General features: G+C 47.0%; 1 protein-coding gene across 1 annotated transcript in view; it reads left to right on the forward strand.

The window, feature by feature from the left end:
- The window catches only part of LOC139381769 (C-terminal binding protein 2, like), a 93,076-nt gene that overhangs the window by 73,777 nt on the left and 1,799 nt on the right, over nucleotides 1-17,500 (forward strand). The window contains exons 3-8 of the mRNA XM_071125521.1: nucleotides 761-905; nucleotides 2,202-2,408; nucleotides 2,852-3,066; nucleotides 10,695-10,825; nucleotides 12,480-12,607; nucleotides 15,445-15,562. Of these exons, the coding sequence (XP_070981622.1) occupies nucleotides 761-905; nucleotides 2,202-2,408; nucleotides 2,852-3,066; nucleotides 10,695-10,825; nucleotides 12,480-12,607; nucleotides 15,445-15,562 (944 nt within the window). The remainder of the gene's footprint in view (nucleotides 1-760; nucleotides 906-2,201; nucleotides 2,409-2,851; nucleotides 3,067-10,694; nucleotides 10,826-12,479; nucleotides 12,608-15,444; nucleotides 15,563-17,500) is intronic.

Consider the following 17,500-nt stretch of genomic DNA (forward strand, 5'->3'; position numbering starts at 1 on the left):
CTGTGAGGAAGTGTCCTAACTGTGTAACTACGGCCCTGTGAGGAAGTGTCCTAACTGTGTAGCTACGGCCCTGTGAGGAAGTGTCCTAACTGTGTGTGTGACAGTGTTGTGTATGTCCTCCTGACCATGTCTGTTTGTCTCTCCAGGTGTTGAACGAGGTGGTAGAGGCCATCTTGGCCATTTGTCTCTCCAGGTGTTGAACGAGGTGGTAGAGGCCATCTTGGCCATTTGTCTCTCCAGGTGTTGAACGAGGCGGTAGAGGCCATCTTGGCCATTTGTCTCTCCAGGTGTTGAACGAGGCGGTAGAGGCCATCTTGACAATGTCTGTTTGTCTCTCCAGGTGTTGAACGAGGCGGTAGGGGCCATCTTGACCGTGTCTGTTTGTCTCTCCAGGTGTTGAACGAGGCGGTAGGGGCCATCTTGACCGTGTCTGTTTGTCTCTCCAGGTGTTGAACGAGGCGGTAGGGGCCATCTTGACCGTGTCTGTTTGTCTCTCCAGGTGTTGAACGAGGCGGTAGAGGCCATCTTGACCGTGTCTGTTTGTCTCTCCAGGTGTTGAACGAGGCGGTAGGGGCCATCTTGACCATGTCTGTTTGTCTCTCCAGGTGTTGAACGAGGCGGTAGAGGCCATCTTGACCGTGTCTGTTTGTCTCTCCAGGTGTTGAACGAGGCGGTATAGAGGCCATCTTGACCATTTGTCTCTCCAGGTGTTGAACGAGGCGGTAGGGGCCATCTTGACCGTGTCTATTTGTCTCTCCAGGTGTTGAACGAGGCGGTAGGGGCCATGATGTACCACACCATCACTCTGACCAGAGAGGACCTAGAGAAGTTCAAGGCTCTACGCATCATCATCCGGATCGGCAGCGGCTACGACAACATCGACATCAAGGCGGCCGGAGAGCTAGGTACGCACCAATATTCACCCAACTATGATCGGCAGAATGTAGTATTGTTTGGTATGCCCCCCGCTAACCAATGAACAACTGTATTTCTACACACCTGATCTACATCTAACCTGTGTGTTTGCTTTCTGTAACTAACTAACTCTGTGTCCTCCTCCTCCAGGTGTCTCTTAATCTAACTCTGTGTGTCCCTCTCCCCCAGGTGTCTCTTAATCTAACTCTGTGTGTCCTCCTCCCCCAGGTGTCTCTTAATCTAACTCTGTGTGTCCTCCTCCCCCAGGTGTCTCTTAATCTAACTCTGTGTGTCCTCCTCCCCAGGTGTCTCTTAATCTAACTCTGTGTGTGTCCTCCTCCCCCAGGTGTCTCTTAATCTAACTCTGTGTGTCCTCCCCCCCCAGGTGTCTCTTAATCTAACTCTGTGTGTCCTTCTCCCCCAGGTGTCTCTTAATCTAACTCTGTGTGTCCTCCTCCCCCAGGTGTCTCTTAATCTAACTCTGTGTGTCCTTCTCCCCCAGGTGTCTCTTAATCTAACTCTGTGTGTCCTCCTCCCCCAGGTGTCTCTTAATCTAACTCTGTGTGTCCTCCTCCCCCAGGTGTCTCTTAATCTAACTCTGTGTGTCCTCCTCCCCCAGGTGTCTCTTAATCTAACTCTGTGTGTCCTCCTCCCCCAGGTGTCTCTTAATCTAACTCTGTGTGTCCTCCTCCCCCAGGTGTCTCTTAATCTAACTCTGTGTGTCCTCCTCCCCCAGGTGTCTCTTAATCTAACTCTGTGTGTCCTCCTCCCCCAGGTGTCTCTTAATCTAACTCTGTGTGTCCTCCTCCCCCAGGTGTCTTTTAAACTAACTCTCTGTGTGTCCTCCTCCCCCAGGTGTCTCTTAATCTAACTCTGTGTGTGTCCTCCTCCCCCCAGGTGTCTCTTAATCTAACTCTGTGTGTCCCCCTCCCCCAGGTGTCTCTTAATCTAACTCTGTGTGTCCCCCTCCCCCAGGTGTCTCTTAATCTAACTCTGTGTGTCCTCCTCCCCCAGGTGTCTCTTAATCTAACTCTGTGTGTGTCCTCCTCCCCCCAGGTGTCTCTTAATCTAACTCTGTGTGTCCCCCTCCCCCAGGTGTCTCTTAATCTAACTCTGTGTGTCCTCCTCCCCCAGGTGTCTCTTAATCTAACTCTGTGTGTGTCCTCCTCCCCCAGGTGTCTCTTAATCTAACTCTGTGTGTCCTCTTCCCCAGGTGTCTCTTAATCTAACTCTGTGTCCTCCTCCCCAGGTGTCTCTTAATCTAACTCTGTGTCCTCCTCTCCCAGGTGTAGCAGTCTGTAACATCCCGTCGGCTTGCGTGGAGGAGACAGCGGACTCCACCATGTGTCACATCCTCAACCTGTACCGACGAAACACCTGGTTGTACCAGGCTCTCCGGGAGGGCACGCGGGTCCAGAGCGTGGAGCAGATCAGAGAGGTGGCGTCCGGAGCGGCACGCATCCGTGGGGAGACACTGGGCCTTATAGGCTTCGGTGAGGAACTGTGTGGAAGGACTCCTCTGTTTTACACTCTCCCCTTTCTCTCTCTCTCTCTGTCTCTCTGTCTCTCTCTCTCTCTCTCTCTCTCTCTCTCTCTGTCGGTTTCTTTCTCTCTCTCTCTCTCTCTCTCTCTCTCTCTCTGTCTCTCTGTCTCTCTTTCTCTGTCAGTTTCTCTCTCTCTCTCTTTCTCTCTCTCTCTCTGTCGTTCTTTCTCTCTCTCTCTCTCTCTCTCTCTCTCTCTCTCTCTCTCTCTCTCTCTCTCTCTCTCTCATGCCCCTTGTGTGTGTGTGTGTGTGTGTGTGTGTGTGTGTGTGTGTGTGTGCGTGTTGATGTTGTGACTAAACCATGCTCTCTCTTCTGTCTCTGTGGGTGTGTGTGTGTGTGTGTGTTGATGTTGTGACTAAACCATGCTCTCTCCTCTGTCTCTGTGGGTGTAGGTCGTTCGGGTCAGGCGGTGGCGGTGCGGGCCAAGGTGTTTGGCTTCACCGTGATCTTCTACGACCCCTACCTGCAGGACGGCTTGGAGCGTTCCCTGGGCGTCCAGCGCGTCTACACCCTACAAGACCTGCTCTACCAGTCAGACTGCGTGTCTCTGCACTGCAACCTCAACGAACACAACCACCATCTCATCAACGACTTCACCATCAAACAGGTAGAGAGGACAGCTGACCTTTGACCTTTATGGTATAACTCACCGACTCCCAGTCAGTTATTAATATGGGTTATTAATTCATATGGTTATTAATATGAGTTATTAATTCATATAGTTATTAATGAGTTATTAATTCATATAGTTATTAATATGGGTTATCAATTCATATAATTATTAATGAGTTATTAATTCATATAGTTATTAATGAGTTATTAATTCATATAGTTATTAATGAGTTATTAATTCATATAGTTATTAATGAGTTATTAATTCATATAGTTATCAATGAGTTATTAACTCATATAGTTATCAATGAGTTATTAATTCATATAGTTATTCATGAGTAATTCATTCATATAGTTATTCCTCAGACTGTCCTGAACACCTCATCATCCTTATATATATTATATATTATCACTATAAACTACCAACTCTGCCTAGAAGGCCAGCATCTCGGAGTCACCTCTTCACTGTTGACGTTGAGACTGGTGTTTTGTGGGTACTATTTAATGAAGCTGCCAGTTGAGTACTTGTGAGGCGTCTGTTTCTCAAACTAGACACTCTAATGTACTTGTCCTCTTGCTCAGTTGTGCACCGGGGCCTCCCACTCCTCTTTCTATTCTGGTTAGAGCCAGTTTGCGCTGTTCTGTGAATGGAGTAGTACACAGTGTTGTACCAGATCTTCAGTTTCTTGCCAATTTCTCACATGGAATAGCCTTCATTTCTCAGAATAAGAATGGACTGATGAGTTTCAGAACAAAGGTCTTTGTTTTGGGCCATTTTGAGCCTGTAATTGAATCCACACATGCCGATGCTCCAGATACTTAACTAGTCTAAACAAGGCCAGTTTTATTGCTTCTTTAATCAGAACAACAGTTTTCAGCTGTGCTAACATAATCACAAAATGGTTTTCTAATGATCAATTAGCCTTTTAAAATGATAAACTTGGATTAGCTAACACAACGTGCCATTGGAACACAGGAGTGATGGTTGGTGATAATGGGCCTCTGTACACCTTTGTAGATATTCCATCAAAAAATCTGCCGTTTCCAGCTACAATAGTCATTTACAACATTAACAATGTCTACACTGTATTTCTGATCAATTTGATGTTATTTTAATGGATAAAAAATGTGCTTTTCTTTCAAAAACAAGGACATTTCTAAGTGACCTCAAACTTTTGAACAGTAGTGTACATATGATATGAGTAATGTAAGATATGTAAACATTATTAATGTGGCATTGTATAAAGTGACTAGTGATCCATTTATTAAAGTGGCCAGTGATTTGGTCTCAATGTAGGCAGCAGCCTCTCTGAGTTAGTGATGGCTGTTTAGCAGTCTGATGGCCTTGAGATAGAAGCTGTTTTTCAGTCTCTCGGTCCCAGCTTTGATGCACCTGTACTGATCTGAACTGGTGGTGTAGGTGTCCTGGAGGGCAGGTAGTTTGCCCCCGGTGATGCGTTGTGCAGACCTCACTACCCTCTGGAGAGCCTTACGGTTGTGTGCGGAGCAGTTGCCGTACCAAGCGGTGATACAGCCCGACAGGATGCTCTCGATTGTGTATCTGTAGAAGTTTGTGAGTGCTTTTGGTGACAAGCCGAATTTCTTCAGCCTCCTGAGGTTGAAGAGGCGCTGTTGCACCTTCTACACCACATTGTCTCTGTGGATGGACCACTTCAGTTTGTCTGTGATGTGTATGCCGAGGAACTTAAAACTTTCCACCTACTCCACTACTGTTCCATCGATGTGGATAGGGGGCTGTTCCCTCTGCTGTTACCTGAAGTCCACGATCATCTCCTTTGTTTTGTTGACATTGAGTGTGAGGTTATTTTCCTGACACCACACTCCGAGGGCCCTCACCACCCCCCTGTAGGCCGTCTCGTCGTTGTTGGTGATCAAGCCTACCACTGTTGTGTCGTCCGCAAACTTGATGATTGAGTTGGAGGCGTGCATGGCCACGTAGTCATGAGTGAACAGGGAGTACAGGAGAGGGCTCAGAACGCACCCTTGTGGGGCCCCAGTGTTGAGGGTCAGCAAAGTGGAGATGTTGTTACCTACCCTCACCACCTGGGGGCGGCCCGTCAGGATGTCCAGTACCCAGTTGCACAGGGCGGGGTCGAGACCCAGGGTCTCGGGCTTGATGACGAGCTTGGAGGGAACTATGGTGTTAAATGCCGAGCTGTAGTCGATGAACAGCATTCTCACATAGGTATTCCTCTAGTCCAGATGGGTTAGGGCAGTGTGCAGTGTGGTTGAGATTGCATCGTCTGAGGACCTACTTGGGCGGTAAGCAAATTGGAGTGGGTCTAGGGTGTCAGGTAGGGTGGAGGTGATATGATCCTTGACTAGTCCCTCAAAGCACTTCATGATGACAGAAGTGAGTGCTACGGGGCGATTACTGAACTAAATGACTGACTATCTTTGCCTTCTTTGGAACAGGAACAATGGTGGCCATGTTGAAGCATGTGGGGACAGCAGACTGGGATAGGGATTGATTGAATATGCCCGTAAAACACACCAGCCAGCTGGTCTGAACATGCTCTGAGGACGCGGTTAGGGATGCCGTCTGGGCCAGCAGCCTTGCGAGGGTTAACACTGGAGAAGAAGCACAGAGAGAGGAAATGTTATTGCTGTGTTAATATTACACAATAACACCAGACCCTGTCTAGTCTGCCACCTGGCGGAAGAGAGGAGAATTACACCTCTTATCTCAGTTTCCTCTGACTCTCTCAGGTTGACTTCACTGCTCAGAGCTGCTGTCAAAACTACAATACCCCATCTGGTCTGTCTGGTCTGCCACCTGGTGGAGGAGAGGAGAATTACACCTCTTATCTCAGTTTCCTCTGACTCTCTCAGGTTGACTTCACTGCTCAGAGCTGCTGTCAAAACTACAATACCCCATCTGGTCTGTCCTGGTCTGCCACCTGGTGGAGGAGAGGAGAATTACACCTCTTATCTCAGTTTCCTCTGACTCTCTCAGGTTGACTTCACTGCTCAGAGCTGCTGTCAAAACTACAATACCCCATCTGGTCTGTCTGGTCTGCCACCTGGTGGAGGAGAGGAGAATTACACCTCTTATCTCAGTTTCCTCTGACTCTCTCAGGTTGACTTCACTGCTCAGAGCTGCTGTCAAAACTACAATACCCCATCTGGTCTGTCTGGTCTGCCACCTGGTGGAGGAGAGGAGAATTACACCTCTTATCTCAGTTTCCTCTGACTCTCTCAGGTTGACTTCACTGCTCAGAGGTGCTGTCAAAACTACAATACCCCATCTGGTCTGTCCTGGTCTGCCATCTGGTGGAGGAGAGGATAATTACACCTCTTATCTCAGTTTCCTCTGACTCTCTCAGGTTGACTTCACTGCTCAGAGCTGCTGTCAAAACTACAATACCCCATCTGGTCTGTCTGGTCTGCCACCTGGTGGAGGAGAGGAGAATTACACCTCTTATCTCAGTTTCCTCTGACTCTCTCAGGTTGACTTCACTGCTCAGAGCTGCTGTCAAAACTACAATACCCCATCTGGTCTGTCCTGGTCTGCCACCTGGTGGAGGAGAGGAGAATTACACCTCTTATCTCAGTTTCCTCTGACTCTCTCAGGTTGACTTCACTGCTCAGAGCTGCTGTCAAAACTACAATACCCCATCTGGTCTGTCTGGTCTGCCACCTGGTGGAGGAGAGGAGAATTACACCTCTTATCTCAGTTTCCTCTGACTCTCTCAGGTTGACTTCACTGCTCAGAGCTGCTGTCAAAACTACAATACCCCATCTGGTCTGTCTGGTCTGCCACCTGGTGGAGGAGAGGAGAATTACACCTCTTATCTCAGTTTCCTCTGACTCTCTCAGGTTGACTTCACTGCTCAGAGGTGCTGTCAAAACTACAATACCCCATCTGGTCTGTCCTGGTCTGCCATCTGGTGGAGGAGAGGATAATTACACCTCTTATCTCAGTTTCCTCTGACTCTCTCAGGTTGACTTCACTGCTCAGAGCTGCTGTCAAAACTACAATACCCCATCTGGTCTGTCCTGGTCTGCCACCTGGTGGAGGAGAGGAGAATTACACCTCTTATCTCAGTTTCCTCTGACTCTCTCAGGTTGACTTCACTGCTCAGAGCTGCTGTCAAAACTACAATACCCCATCTGGTCTGTCCTGGTCTGCCACCTGGTGGAGGAGAGGAGAATTACACCTCTTCTCTCAGTTTCCTCTGACTCTCTCAGGTTGACTTCACTGCTCAGAGCTGCTGTCAAAACTACAATACCCCATCTGGTCTGTCTGGTCTGCCACCTGGTGGAGGAGAGGAGAATTACACCTCTTATCTCAGTTTCCTCTGACTCTCTCAGGTTGACTTCACTGCTCAGAGCTGCTGCCAAAACTACAATACCCCATCTGGTCTGTCTGGTCTGCCACCTGGTGGAGGAGAGGAGAATTACACCTCTTATCTCAGTTTCCTCTGACTCTCTCAGGTTGACTTCACTGCTCAGAGCTGCTGTCAAAACTACAATACCCCATCTGGTCTGTCTGGTCTGCCACCTGGTGGAGGAGAGGAGAATTACACCTCTTATCTCCGTTTCCTCTTATTTTCTGTGTTTCTATTGTTTCTGGTTGACTTCACATCTGAGAGACAGAGAGAGAGAGAGCATTGAAGAGCTGTCTGAAGGAGAACAACAGAATAGAGAAGGCTCTATCTCTTAACTCCTCTCCTGTGTCTCTTCTTCGTTGTTCTCTCAAGCCTGCATCTTCTTATCGTGTGTGTGTGTGTGTGTGTGTGTGTGTGTGTGTGTGTGTGTGTGTGTGTGTGTGTGTGTGTGTGTTGTGTGTGTGTGTGTGTGTGTGTGTGTGTGTGTGTGTGTGTGTGTGTGTGTGTGTGTGTGTGTGTGTGTGTGTGTGTGTGTGTGTGTGTGTGTGTGTGTAATTAAAGGATGACTGACAGTGCGAGGGCTTTTCATGTCGTGGATTTCGTATTGTGTCTAGATTTAAGGGATTACACTTTCTTCCAAGAATAGTAATTGGATTTTTCTGGAGCTGTTGTTTTTCTCGCTAGCAATTTTTTATTTATTTTTGTTGTCTAGTATAGTTATCAACTGTCATCTTGTCCTCAACGTAGTGCACTATCAAGGGAATAGAGTTCCATTTGGGATGTCCCTATCTACAGCCAACTATGTGAGCTGAGCCAAGTAGTGCACTATCAAGGAATAGAGTTCCATTTGGGACTAGGGTTCCATTTGGGATGTCCCTATCTACAGACAACTCTGTGAGCTGAGCCAAGTAGTGCACTATCAAGGGAATAGGGTTCAATTTGGGACGTACTCAAGCACACAACTCTTAAAGCACTTTTGACAGTGATCCCTCAGAGCTGATTTTCCTCAGGTGTAGATGTGTCGCCATGGGGATGAAACAGACATATTTGTGTATGCGTGTGCATGTGTTGCCCAGGTGCTCGGTTTGTCATGTCTTCAGTAGAGCATTCAGTGGAGCGTCAAAGACATTCTAGGCTCTTCTACAGCTCTGTCAGTAGGTCATCTCTATTCTAGTCTCTCTTCTCCAGCTCTATCAGTAGGTCATCTCTATTCTAGTCTCTCTTCTACACCTCTATCAGTAGGTCATCTCTATTCTAGTCTCTCTTCTCCAGCTCTATCAGTAAGTCATCTCTATTCTAGTCTCTCTTCTCCAGCTCTATCAGTAGGTCATCTCTATTCTAGTCTCTCTTCTCCAGCTCCATCAGTAAGTCATCTCTATTCTAGTCTCTCTTCTCCAGCTCTATCAGTAGGTCATCTCTATTCTAGTCTCTCTTCTCCAGCTCTATCAGTAGGTCATCTCTATTCTAGTCTCTCTTCTCCAGCTCTATCAGTAGGTCATCTCTATTCTAGTCTCTATTCTCCAGCTCCATCAGTAAGCCATCTCTATTATAGTCTCTCTTCTCCAGCTCTATCAGTAGGTCATCTATATTCTAGTCTCTCTTCTCCAGCTCTATCAGTAGGTCATCTCTATTCTAGTCTCTCTTCTCCAGCTCTATCAGTAGGTCATCTCTATTATAGTCTCTCTTCTCCAGCTCTATCAGTAGGTCATCTCTATTATAGTCTCTCTTCTCCAGCTCTATCAGTAGGTCATCTCTATTATAGTCTCTCTTCTCCAGCTCTATCAGTAGGTCATCTCTATTATAGTCTCTCTTATCCAGCTCTGTCAGTAGGTCATCTCTATAATAGTATCTCTTCTCCAGCTCTATCAGAAGGTCATCTCTATTCTAGTATCTCTTCTCCAGCTCTATCAGTAGGTCATCTCTATTATAGTCTCTCTTCTCCAGCTCTGTCAGTAGGTCATCTCTATTCTAGTCTCTCTTCTCCAGCTCTATCAGTAGGTCATCTATATTCTAGTCTCTCTTCTCCAGCTCCATCAGTAGGTCATCTCTATTATAGTCTCTCTTCTCCAGCTCCATCAGTAGGTCATCTCTATTATAGTCTCTCTTCTCCAGCTCTATCAGTAGGTCATCTCTATTCTAGTCTCTCTTCTCCAGCTCCATCAGTAGGTCATCTCTATTCTAGTCTCTCTTCTCCAGCTCCATTAGTAGGTCATCTCTATTCTAGTCTCTCTTCTCCAGCTCCATCAGTAGGTCATCTCTATTCTAGTCTCTCTTCTCCAGCTCCATCAGAAGGTCATCTCTATTCTAGTCTCTCTTCTCCAGCTCCATCAGTAGGTCATCTCTATTCTAGTCTCTCTTCTCCAGCTCTATCAGTAGGTCATCTCTATTCTAGTCTCTCTTCTCCAGCTCTATCAGTAGGTCATCTCTATTATAGTCTCTCTTCTCCAGCTCCATCAGAAGGTCATCTCTATTATAGTCTCTCTTCTCCAGCTCCATCAGTAGGTCATCTCTATTCTAGTCTCTCTTCTCCAGCTCTATCAGTAGGTCATCTCTATTATAGTCTCTCTTCTCCAGCTCTATCAGTAGGTCATCTCTATTATAGTCTCTCTTCTCCAGCTCTGTCAGTAGGTCATCTCTATAATAGTATCTCTTCTCCAGCTCTATCAGAAGGTCATCTCTATTATAGTATCTCTTCTCCAGCTCTATCAGTAGGTCATCTCTATTATAGTCTCTCTTCTCCAGCTCTGTCAGTAGGTCATCTCTATTCTAGTCTCTCTTCTCCAGCTCTATCAGTAGGTCATCTCTATTCTAGTCTCTCTTCTCCAGCTCCATCAGTAGGTCATCTCTATTATAGTCTCTCTTCTCCAGCTCCATCAGTAAGTCATCTCTATTCTAGTCTCTCTTCTCCAGCTCTATCAGTAGGTCATCTCTATTCTAGTCTCTCTTCTCCAGCTCCATCAGAAGGTCATCTCTATTCTAGTCTCTCTTCTCCAGCTCAATCAGTAGGTCATCTCTATTCTAGTCTCTCTTCTCCAGCTCCATCAGAAGGTCATCTCTATTATAGTCTCTCTTCTCCAGCTCTATCAGTAGGTCATCTCTATTCTAGTCTCTCTTCTCCAGCTCCATCAGAAGGTCATCTCTATTAAGATGCTTAAAAGAAGGACGCAAACAAATTCTTTGTAATAACTACATGTTGGTGACACCCCTCTTTAGATCAAATCAACCCCCCCCTCTTCTCTCTCTCTTATCTTTCTCCCCCCGACCCTTCTAGATGCGTCAGGGAGCGTTCCTGGTGAATGCAGCGCGGGGAGGGCTGGTGGATGAGAAGGCCCTGGCTCAGGCCCTGAAGGAGGGGAGGATACGTGGCGCTGCCTTGGACGTGCACGAGATAGAACCCTTCAGGTGAGACACACAGTGCATAGAACCCTTCAGGTGAGACACAGTGCATAGAACCCTTCAGGTGAGACACACAGTGCATAGAACCCTTCAGGTGAGACACACAGTGCACGAGATAGAACCCTTCAGGTGAGACACACAGTGCATGAATGTACGAGCACACACACACACACACACACACACACACACACACACACACACACACACACACACACACACACACACACACACACACACACACACACAAGTGGACGTCCTCTCTACAGAACCATTGAAGTGAGACACACAGTGGATGAGGATATAGTTAACCTGACAGTAACACCTGCTACCACCTCAGTATAGTTTACCTGACAGTAACACCTCAGTATAGTTTACCTGACAGTAACACCTGCTACCACCTCAGTATAGTTTACCTGACAGTAACACCTCAGTATAGTTTACCTGACAGTAACACCTCAGTATAGTTTACCTGACAGTAACACCTCAGTATAGTTTACCTGACAGTAACACCTCAGTATAGTTTACCTGACAGTAACACCTCAGTATAGTTTACCTTATAGTAACACCTGCTACCACCTCAGTATAGTTTACCTGACAGTAACACCTCAGTATAGTTTACCTGACAGTAACACCTCAGTATAGTTTACCTGATAGTAACACCTCTTCCAGTGTCAGTGAGCTCTGTTGTTGGAGATATGTTGTCAGGGAGATATGTTGTCAGGGAGATATGTTGTCATTGAGATATGTTGTCAGGGTGATATGTTGTCATTGAGATATGGTGTCAGGGAGTTATGGTGTCAGGGACTAATGTTGTCAGGGAGATATGTTGTCAGGGAGATATGGTGTCAGGGAGTTATGGTGTCAGGGACTAATGTTGTCAGGGAGATATGTTGTCAGGGAGATATGGTGTCAGGGAGTTATGTTGTCAGGGAGATATGTTGTCAGGGATATATGTTGTCAGGGAGATATGTTGTCAGGGACTAATGTTGTCAGGGAGATATGTTGTCATTGAGATATGGTGTCAGGGAGTTATGGTGTCAGGGACTAATGTTGTCAGGGAGATATGTTGTCAGGGAGATATGGTGTCAGGGAGTTATGGTGTCAGGGACTAATGTTGTCAGGGAGATATGTTGTCAGGGAGATATGGTGTCAGGGAGTTATGTTGTCAGGGAGATATGTTGTCAGGGATATATGTTGTCAGGGAGATATGGTGTCAGGCGATATGTTGTCAGGGAGATATGGTGTCAGGCGATATGTTGTCAGGGAGATATGGTTCTACTGTGAACACACATCAACAAGACGTCAACAGAGGACCTGTAATCCCACACTACAGTGGCTCATATCAGTGACACCTTCACACACAACCCTTGGACCAGGGCACGGAGGGTGAGTTGGGAGGACTGAGGGAAGAAGAAGGAGAAGAAGTCTCAGCATCTCAGGGATGGATAGGAGATGAGGAGATGAAGAGAGGAGATGAAGAGAGGAAATTAAGAGAGGAGGAAATGAAGAGAGGATGAAATGAAGGGAGGAGATGAAAGGAGGAGATGAGGAAAGGAGATTAGATGAAGAGGCCACTGCCTGATTTGGGTCTGATACTTGTTCTCTCTAAAACCACCCCCCCCCCCACCCCCCCCACCCCCCAACCCTCCCCTCTCTCTAGTTTTGCTACAGGCCCTCTGAAGGATGCTCCCAACCTGATCTGTACACCACACACAGCCTGGTACAGTGAACAGGCTTCTCTGGAGATGAGAGAGGCAGCTGCCACCGAGATACGAAGAGCCATCAGCGGTACGCCTGTTCCCCAGCACCTCACTAGTCAGGGACCATGTTCCCCAGCACCTCACTAGTCAGGAACCCTGTTCCCCAGCACCTCACTAGTCAGGGACCCTGGTCCCCAGCACCTCACTAGTCAGGAACCCTGTTCCCCAGCACCTCACTAGTCAGGAACCCTGTTCCCCAGCACCTCACTAGTCAGGAACCCTGTTCCACAGCACCTCACTAGTCAGGAACCCTGTTCCCCAGCACCTCACTAGTCAGGAACCCTGTTCCACAGCACCTCACTAGTCAGGAACCCTGTTCCCCAGCACCTCACTAGTCAGGGACCCTGGTCCCCAGCACCTCACTAGTCAGGGACCCTGGTCCCCAGCACCTCACTAGTCAGGAACCCTGTTCCCCAGCACCTCACTAGTCAGGGACCCTGGTCCCCAGCACCTCACTAGTCAGGAACCCTGGTCCCCAGCACCTCACTAGTCAGGGACCCTGGTCCCCAGCACCTCACTAGTCAGGAACCATGTTCCCCAGCACCTCACCAGTCAGGAACCATGGTCCCCAGCACCTCACTAGTCAGGAACCCTGTTCCTCAGCACCTCACCAGTCAGGAACCCTGTTCCACAGCACCTCACTAGTCAGGAACCCTGTTCCCCAGCACCTCACTAGTCAGGAACCCTGTTCCCCAGCACCTCACTAGTCAGGAACCCTGTTCCCCAGCAGGGTTGTAGTACACAACTTCAAACCAGACTTCATGTCAATTGTAGTGCACTATATAGGGAATAGGGCTGTAGTATAAAGTAGTGCACTATATAGGGAATAGCGCTGCAGTATAAAGTAGTGCACTATATAGGGAATAGGGCTGTAGTATAAAGTAGTGCACTATATAGGGAATAGGGCTGTAGTATATAATAGTGTACTCTATAGGGAATAGGGCTGTAGTATAAAGTAGTGCACTATATAGGGAATAGGGTGCCATTTGGGATCTAACCCTTGCCTCCCAGATAACATCCACATTGTGAAATAACAACTTTAATTAGTGATTGTGTTGCCAGGCAACACTACCGGTCAAAGGTTCTAGAACACCTACTCATTCAAGGGTTTTTCTTTATTTTTACTATTTTCTACATTGTAGAATAATAGTGAAGACATCACAACTATGAAATAACACATATGGAATCATGTAGTAACCAAACGAAAGTGTTAAACAAATCAAAAATATATTTTATATTTGTGATTCTTCAAATAGCCTTGCCTTGATGACAGCTTTGCACACTCTTGGCATTCTCTCAACCAGCTTCATGAGCTAGTCACCTGGAATGCATTTCAATTGACATGTGTGCCTTGTTAAAAGTTCATTTGTGGAATTTCTATCCTTCTTAAGCTAACATCTCTCCATCCCATAGTTAACATCTACCCATCCCATAGCTAACATCTCTCCATCCCATAGCTAACATCTCTCCATCCCATAGCTAACATCTCTCCATCCCATAGCTAACATCTCTCCATCCCATAGCTAACATCTCTCCATCCCATAGCTAACATCTCTCCATCCCATAGCTAACATCTCTCCATCCCATAGCTAACATCTCTCCATCCCATAGCTAGCATCTCTCCATCCCATAGCTAACATCTCTCCATCCCATAGCTAGCATCTACCCATCCCATAGCTAACATCTCTCCATCCCATAGCTAACATCTCTCCATCCCATAGCTAACATCTCTCCATCCCATAGCTAGCATCTCTCCATCCCATAGCTAACATCTCTCCATCCCATAGCTAACATCTCTCCATCCCATAGCTAGCATCTCTCCATCCCATAGCTAGCATCTCTCCATCCCATAGCTAGCATCTCTCCATCCCATAGCTAGCATCTCTCCATCCCATAGCTAACATCTCTCCATCCCATAGCTAACATCTCTCCATCCCATAGCTAACATCTCTCCATCCCATAGCTAGCATCTCTCCATCCCATAGCTAACATCTCTCCATCCCATAGCTAACATCTCTCCATCCCATAGCTAGCATCTCTCCATCCCATAGCTAGCATCTCTCCATCCCATAGCTAGCATCTCTCCATCCCATAGCTAGCATCTCTCCATCCCATAGCTAACATCTCTCCATCCCATAGCTAGCATCTCTCCATCCCATAGCTAACATCTCTCCATCCCATAGCTAACATCTCTCCATCCCATAGCTAACATCTCTCCATCCCATAGCTAACATCTCTCCATCCCATAGCTAACATCTACCCATCCCATAGCTAACATCTCTCCATCCCATAGCTAACATCTCTCCATCCCATAGCTAACATCTACCCATTCCTTCTTTATCCCGTTTTAATCACTCTACAAGTTATGGCTTCATTTAGTCTGTGTGATGATTCAGGTTGGTGCTTTGTATTAGAACTATCCCCCTCTCTCTCTCTCTTTACCTCTCCTCTCTCTTTACCTCTCTCTGTCTTTACCTCTCCTCTCTCTTTACCTCTCTCTGTCTTTACCTCTCTCTCTCTTTACCTCTCTCTCTCTTTACCTCTCTCTCTCTCTCTCTCTTTACCTCTCCTCTCTCTTTACCTCTCTCTCTCTCTTTACCTTTCCCCTCTCTTTACCTCTCTCTGTCTTTACCTCTCTCTCTCTTTACCTCTCTCTCTCTCTCTCTTTACCTCTCCTCTCTCTTTACCTCTCTCTCTCTCTTTACCTTTCCTCTCTCTTTATCTCTCTCTCTCTCTTTACCTCTCTCTATCTTTACCTCTCTCTGCCTTTACCTCTCTCTCTCTCTCCACGTTTCTTAATCTATCTCCCTCTCCTCCCTCCATCTCCCCACTTTCTCTCTCTCTCCCTCCCTCTCTCCATCGCAGGCCGCATCCCTGACAGCCTAAGAAACTGTGTGAATAAGGAGTTCTTTGTGACCACAGGACCGTGGGCAGTAATGGACCAGCAAGGTGTCCACCCAGAGCTCAATGGCACCGCCTACAGGTAGGCTGAGGAAGCACAGCGACAAGTGTGGCATCTACTGTGACACACACACACACACACATCATCTTATTTTATTGCTCATTTCACCACTTGAAATATAGGTTTATAAAGTTATTTTCATAGTCCTGGATATCTTGACTAGGTCCATACGGCAGTCAGATACATTTCTGAAATACAGGGACATTTACGGGCACATAAAGACGGTTTGAGATAATGAAACTCTCAGTTAAAAAAAAACATGAATAGAGATGTCAATGTTATGTTTTTCTTAGAATGTAGTAGAACCCTGTTCCTGGAGAGATACCCTCCTTCCTGTAGGTTTTAACTCCAACCCTGTTCCTGGAGAGATACCCTCCTTCCTGTAGGTTTTAACTCCAACCCTGTTCCTGGAGAGATACCCTCCTTCCTGTAGGTTTTAACTCCAACCCTGTTCCTGGAGAGATACCCTCCTTCCTGTAGGTTTTAACTCCAACCCTGTTCCTGGAGAGATACCCTCCTTCCTGTAGGTTTTAACTCCAACCCTGTTCCTGGAGAGATACCCTCCTTCCTGTAGGTTTTAACTCCAACCCTGTTCCTGGAGAGATACCCTCCTGTAGGTTTTAACTCCAACCCTGTTCCTGGAGAGATACCCTCCTTCCTGTAGGTTTTAACTCCAACCCTGTTCCTGGAGAGATACCCTCCTTCCTGTAGGTTTTAACTCCAACCCTGTTCCTGGAGAGATACCCTCCTGTAGGTTTTAACTCCAACCCTGTTCCTGGAGAGATACCCTCCTTCCTGTAGGTTTTAACTCCAACCCTGTTCCTGGAGAGATACCCTCCTGTAGGTTTTAACTCCAACCCTGTTCCTGGAGAGATACCCTCCTGTAGGTTTTAACTCCAACCCTGTTCCTGGAGAGAAATCCTCCTTCCTGTAGGTTTTAACTCCAACCCTGTTCCTGGAGAGAAATCCTCCTTCCTGTAGGTTTTAACTCCAACCCTGTTCCTGGAGAGATACCCTCCTTCCTGTAGGTTTTAACTCCAACCCTGTTCCTGGAGAGATACCCTCCTGTAGGTTTTAACTCCAACCCTGTTCCTGGAGAGATACCCTCCTGTAGGTTTTAACTCCAACCCTGTTCCTGGAGAGAGACCCTCCTGTAGGTTTTAACTCCAACCCTGTTCCTGGAGAGATACCCTCCTGTAGGTTTTAACTCCAACCCTGTTCCTGGAGAGAAACCCTCCTGTGGGTTTTAACTCCAACCCTGTTCCTGGAGAGATACCATTTTAACAGGACAGCTCTAGTAACAGGGTCTAGTAACAGGGTAACAGGGTCTAGTAACAGGGTAACAGGGTCTAGTAACAGGGTCTAGTAGCAGGGTAACAGGGTCTAGTAACAGTGTCTAGTAACAGGGTAACAGGGTCTAGTAACAGTGTCTAGTAACAGGGTAACAGGGTCTAGTAACAGGGTAACAAGGTCTAGTAACAGGGTAACAGGGTCTAGTAACAGGGTAACAGGGTCTAGTAACAGGGTGACAGGGTCTAGTAACAGGGTAACAGGGTAACAGTGTCTAGTAACAGGGTAACAGGGTAACAGGGTCTAGTAACAGGGTAACAGGGTTGGAGAGCCCTGATACAGCGTTACCTCGTACTCCTTCACCATGTGACCTCCCTGGATGTTGATCTGATCTCAGTCTGTCCACCTCCGTGTGCTTCTCTCACACAGCCAAGCCAACCAAACTCTGCACGCCCTAACAACCGGGGCTCCTCAAGACAAAATGTAGTACCTATTGGCCCTCAGGTAAATACTGTGTGATGATGCGGTGCCTCTTTCTGCCAGGCCTGGATATACTACAACCGTAGAAATATAATCTATAGAACTGTTCTTCCCATTCATTCTACAGAATGTATTTCTATGACTAGAACCTCCCTGTTTCTCACCTATTTGCTGTGGACTGTAATGTTG

The sequence above is a fragment of the Oncorhynchus clarkii genome, chromosome 23 (assembly GCF_045791955.1).
Source record: "Oncorhynchus clarkii lewisi isolate Uvic-CL-2024 chromosome 23, UVic_Ocla_1.0, whole genome shotgun sequence".
NCBI lineage: Eukaryota > Metazoa > Chordata > Actinopteri > Salmoniformes > Salmonidae > Oncorhynchus > Oncorhynchus clarkii.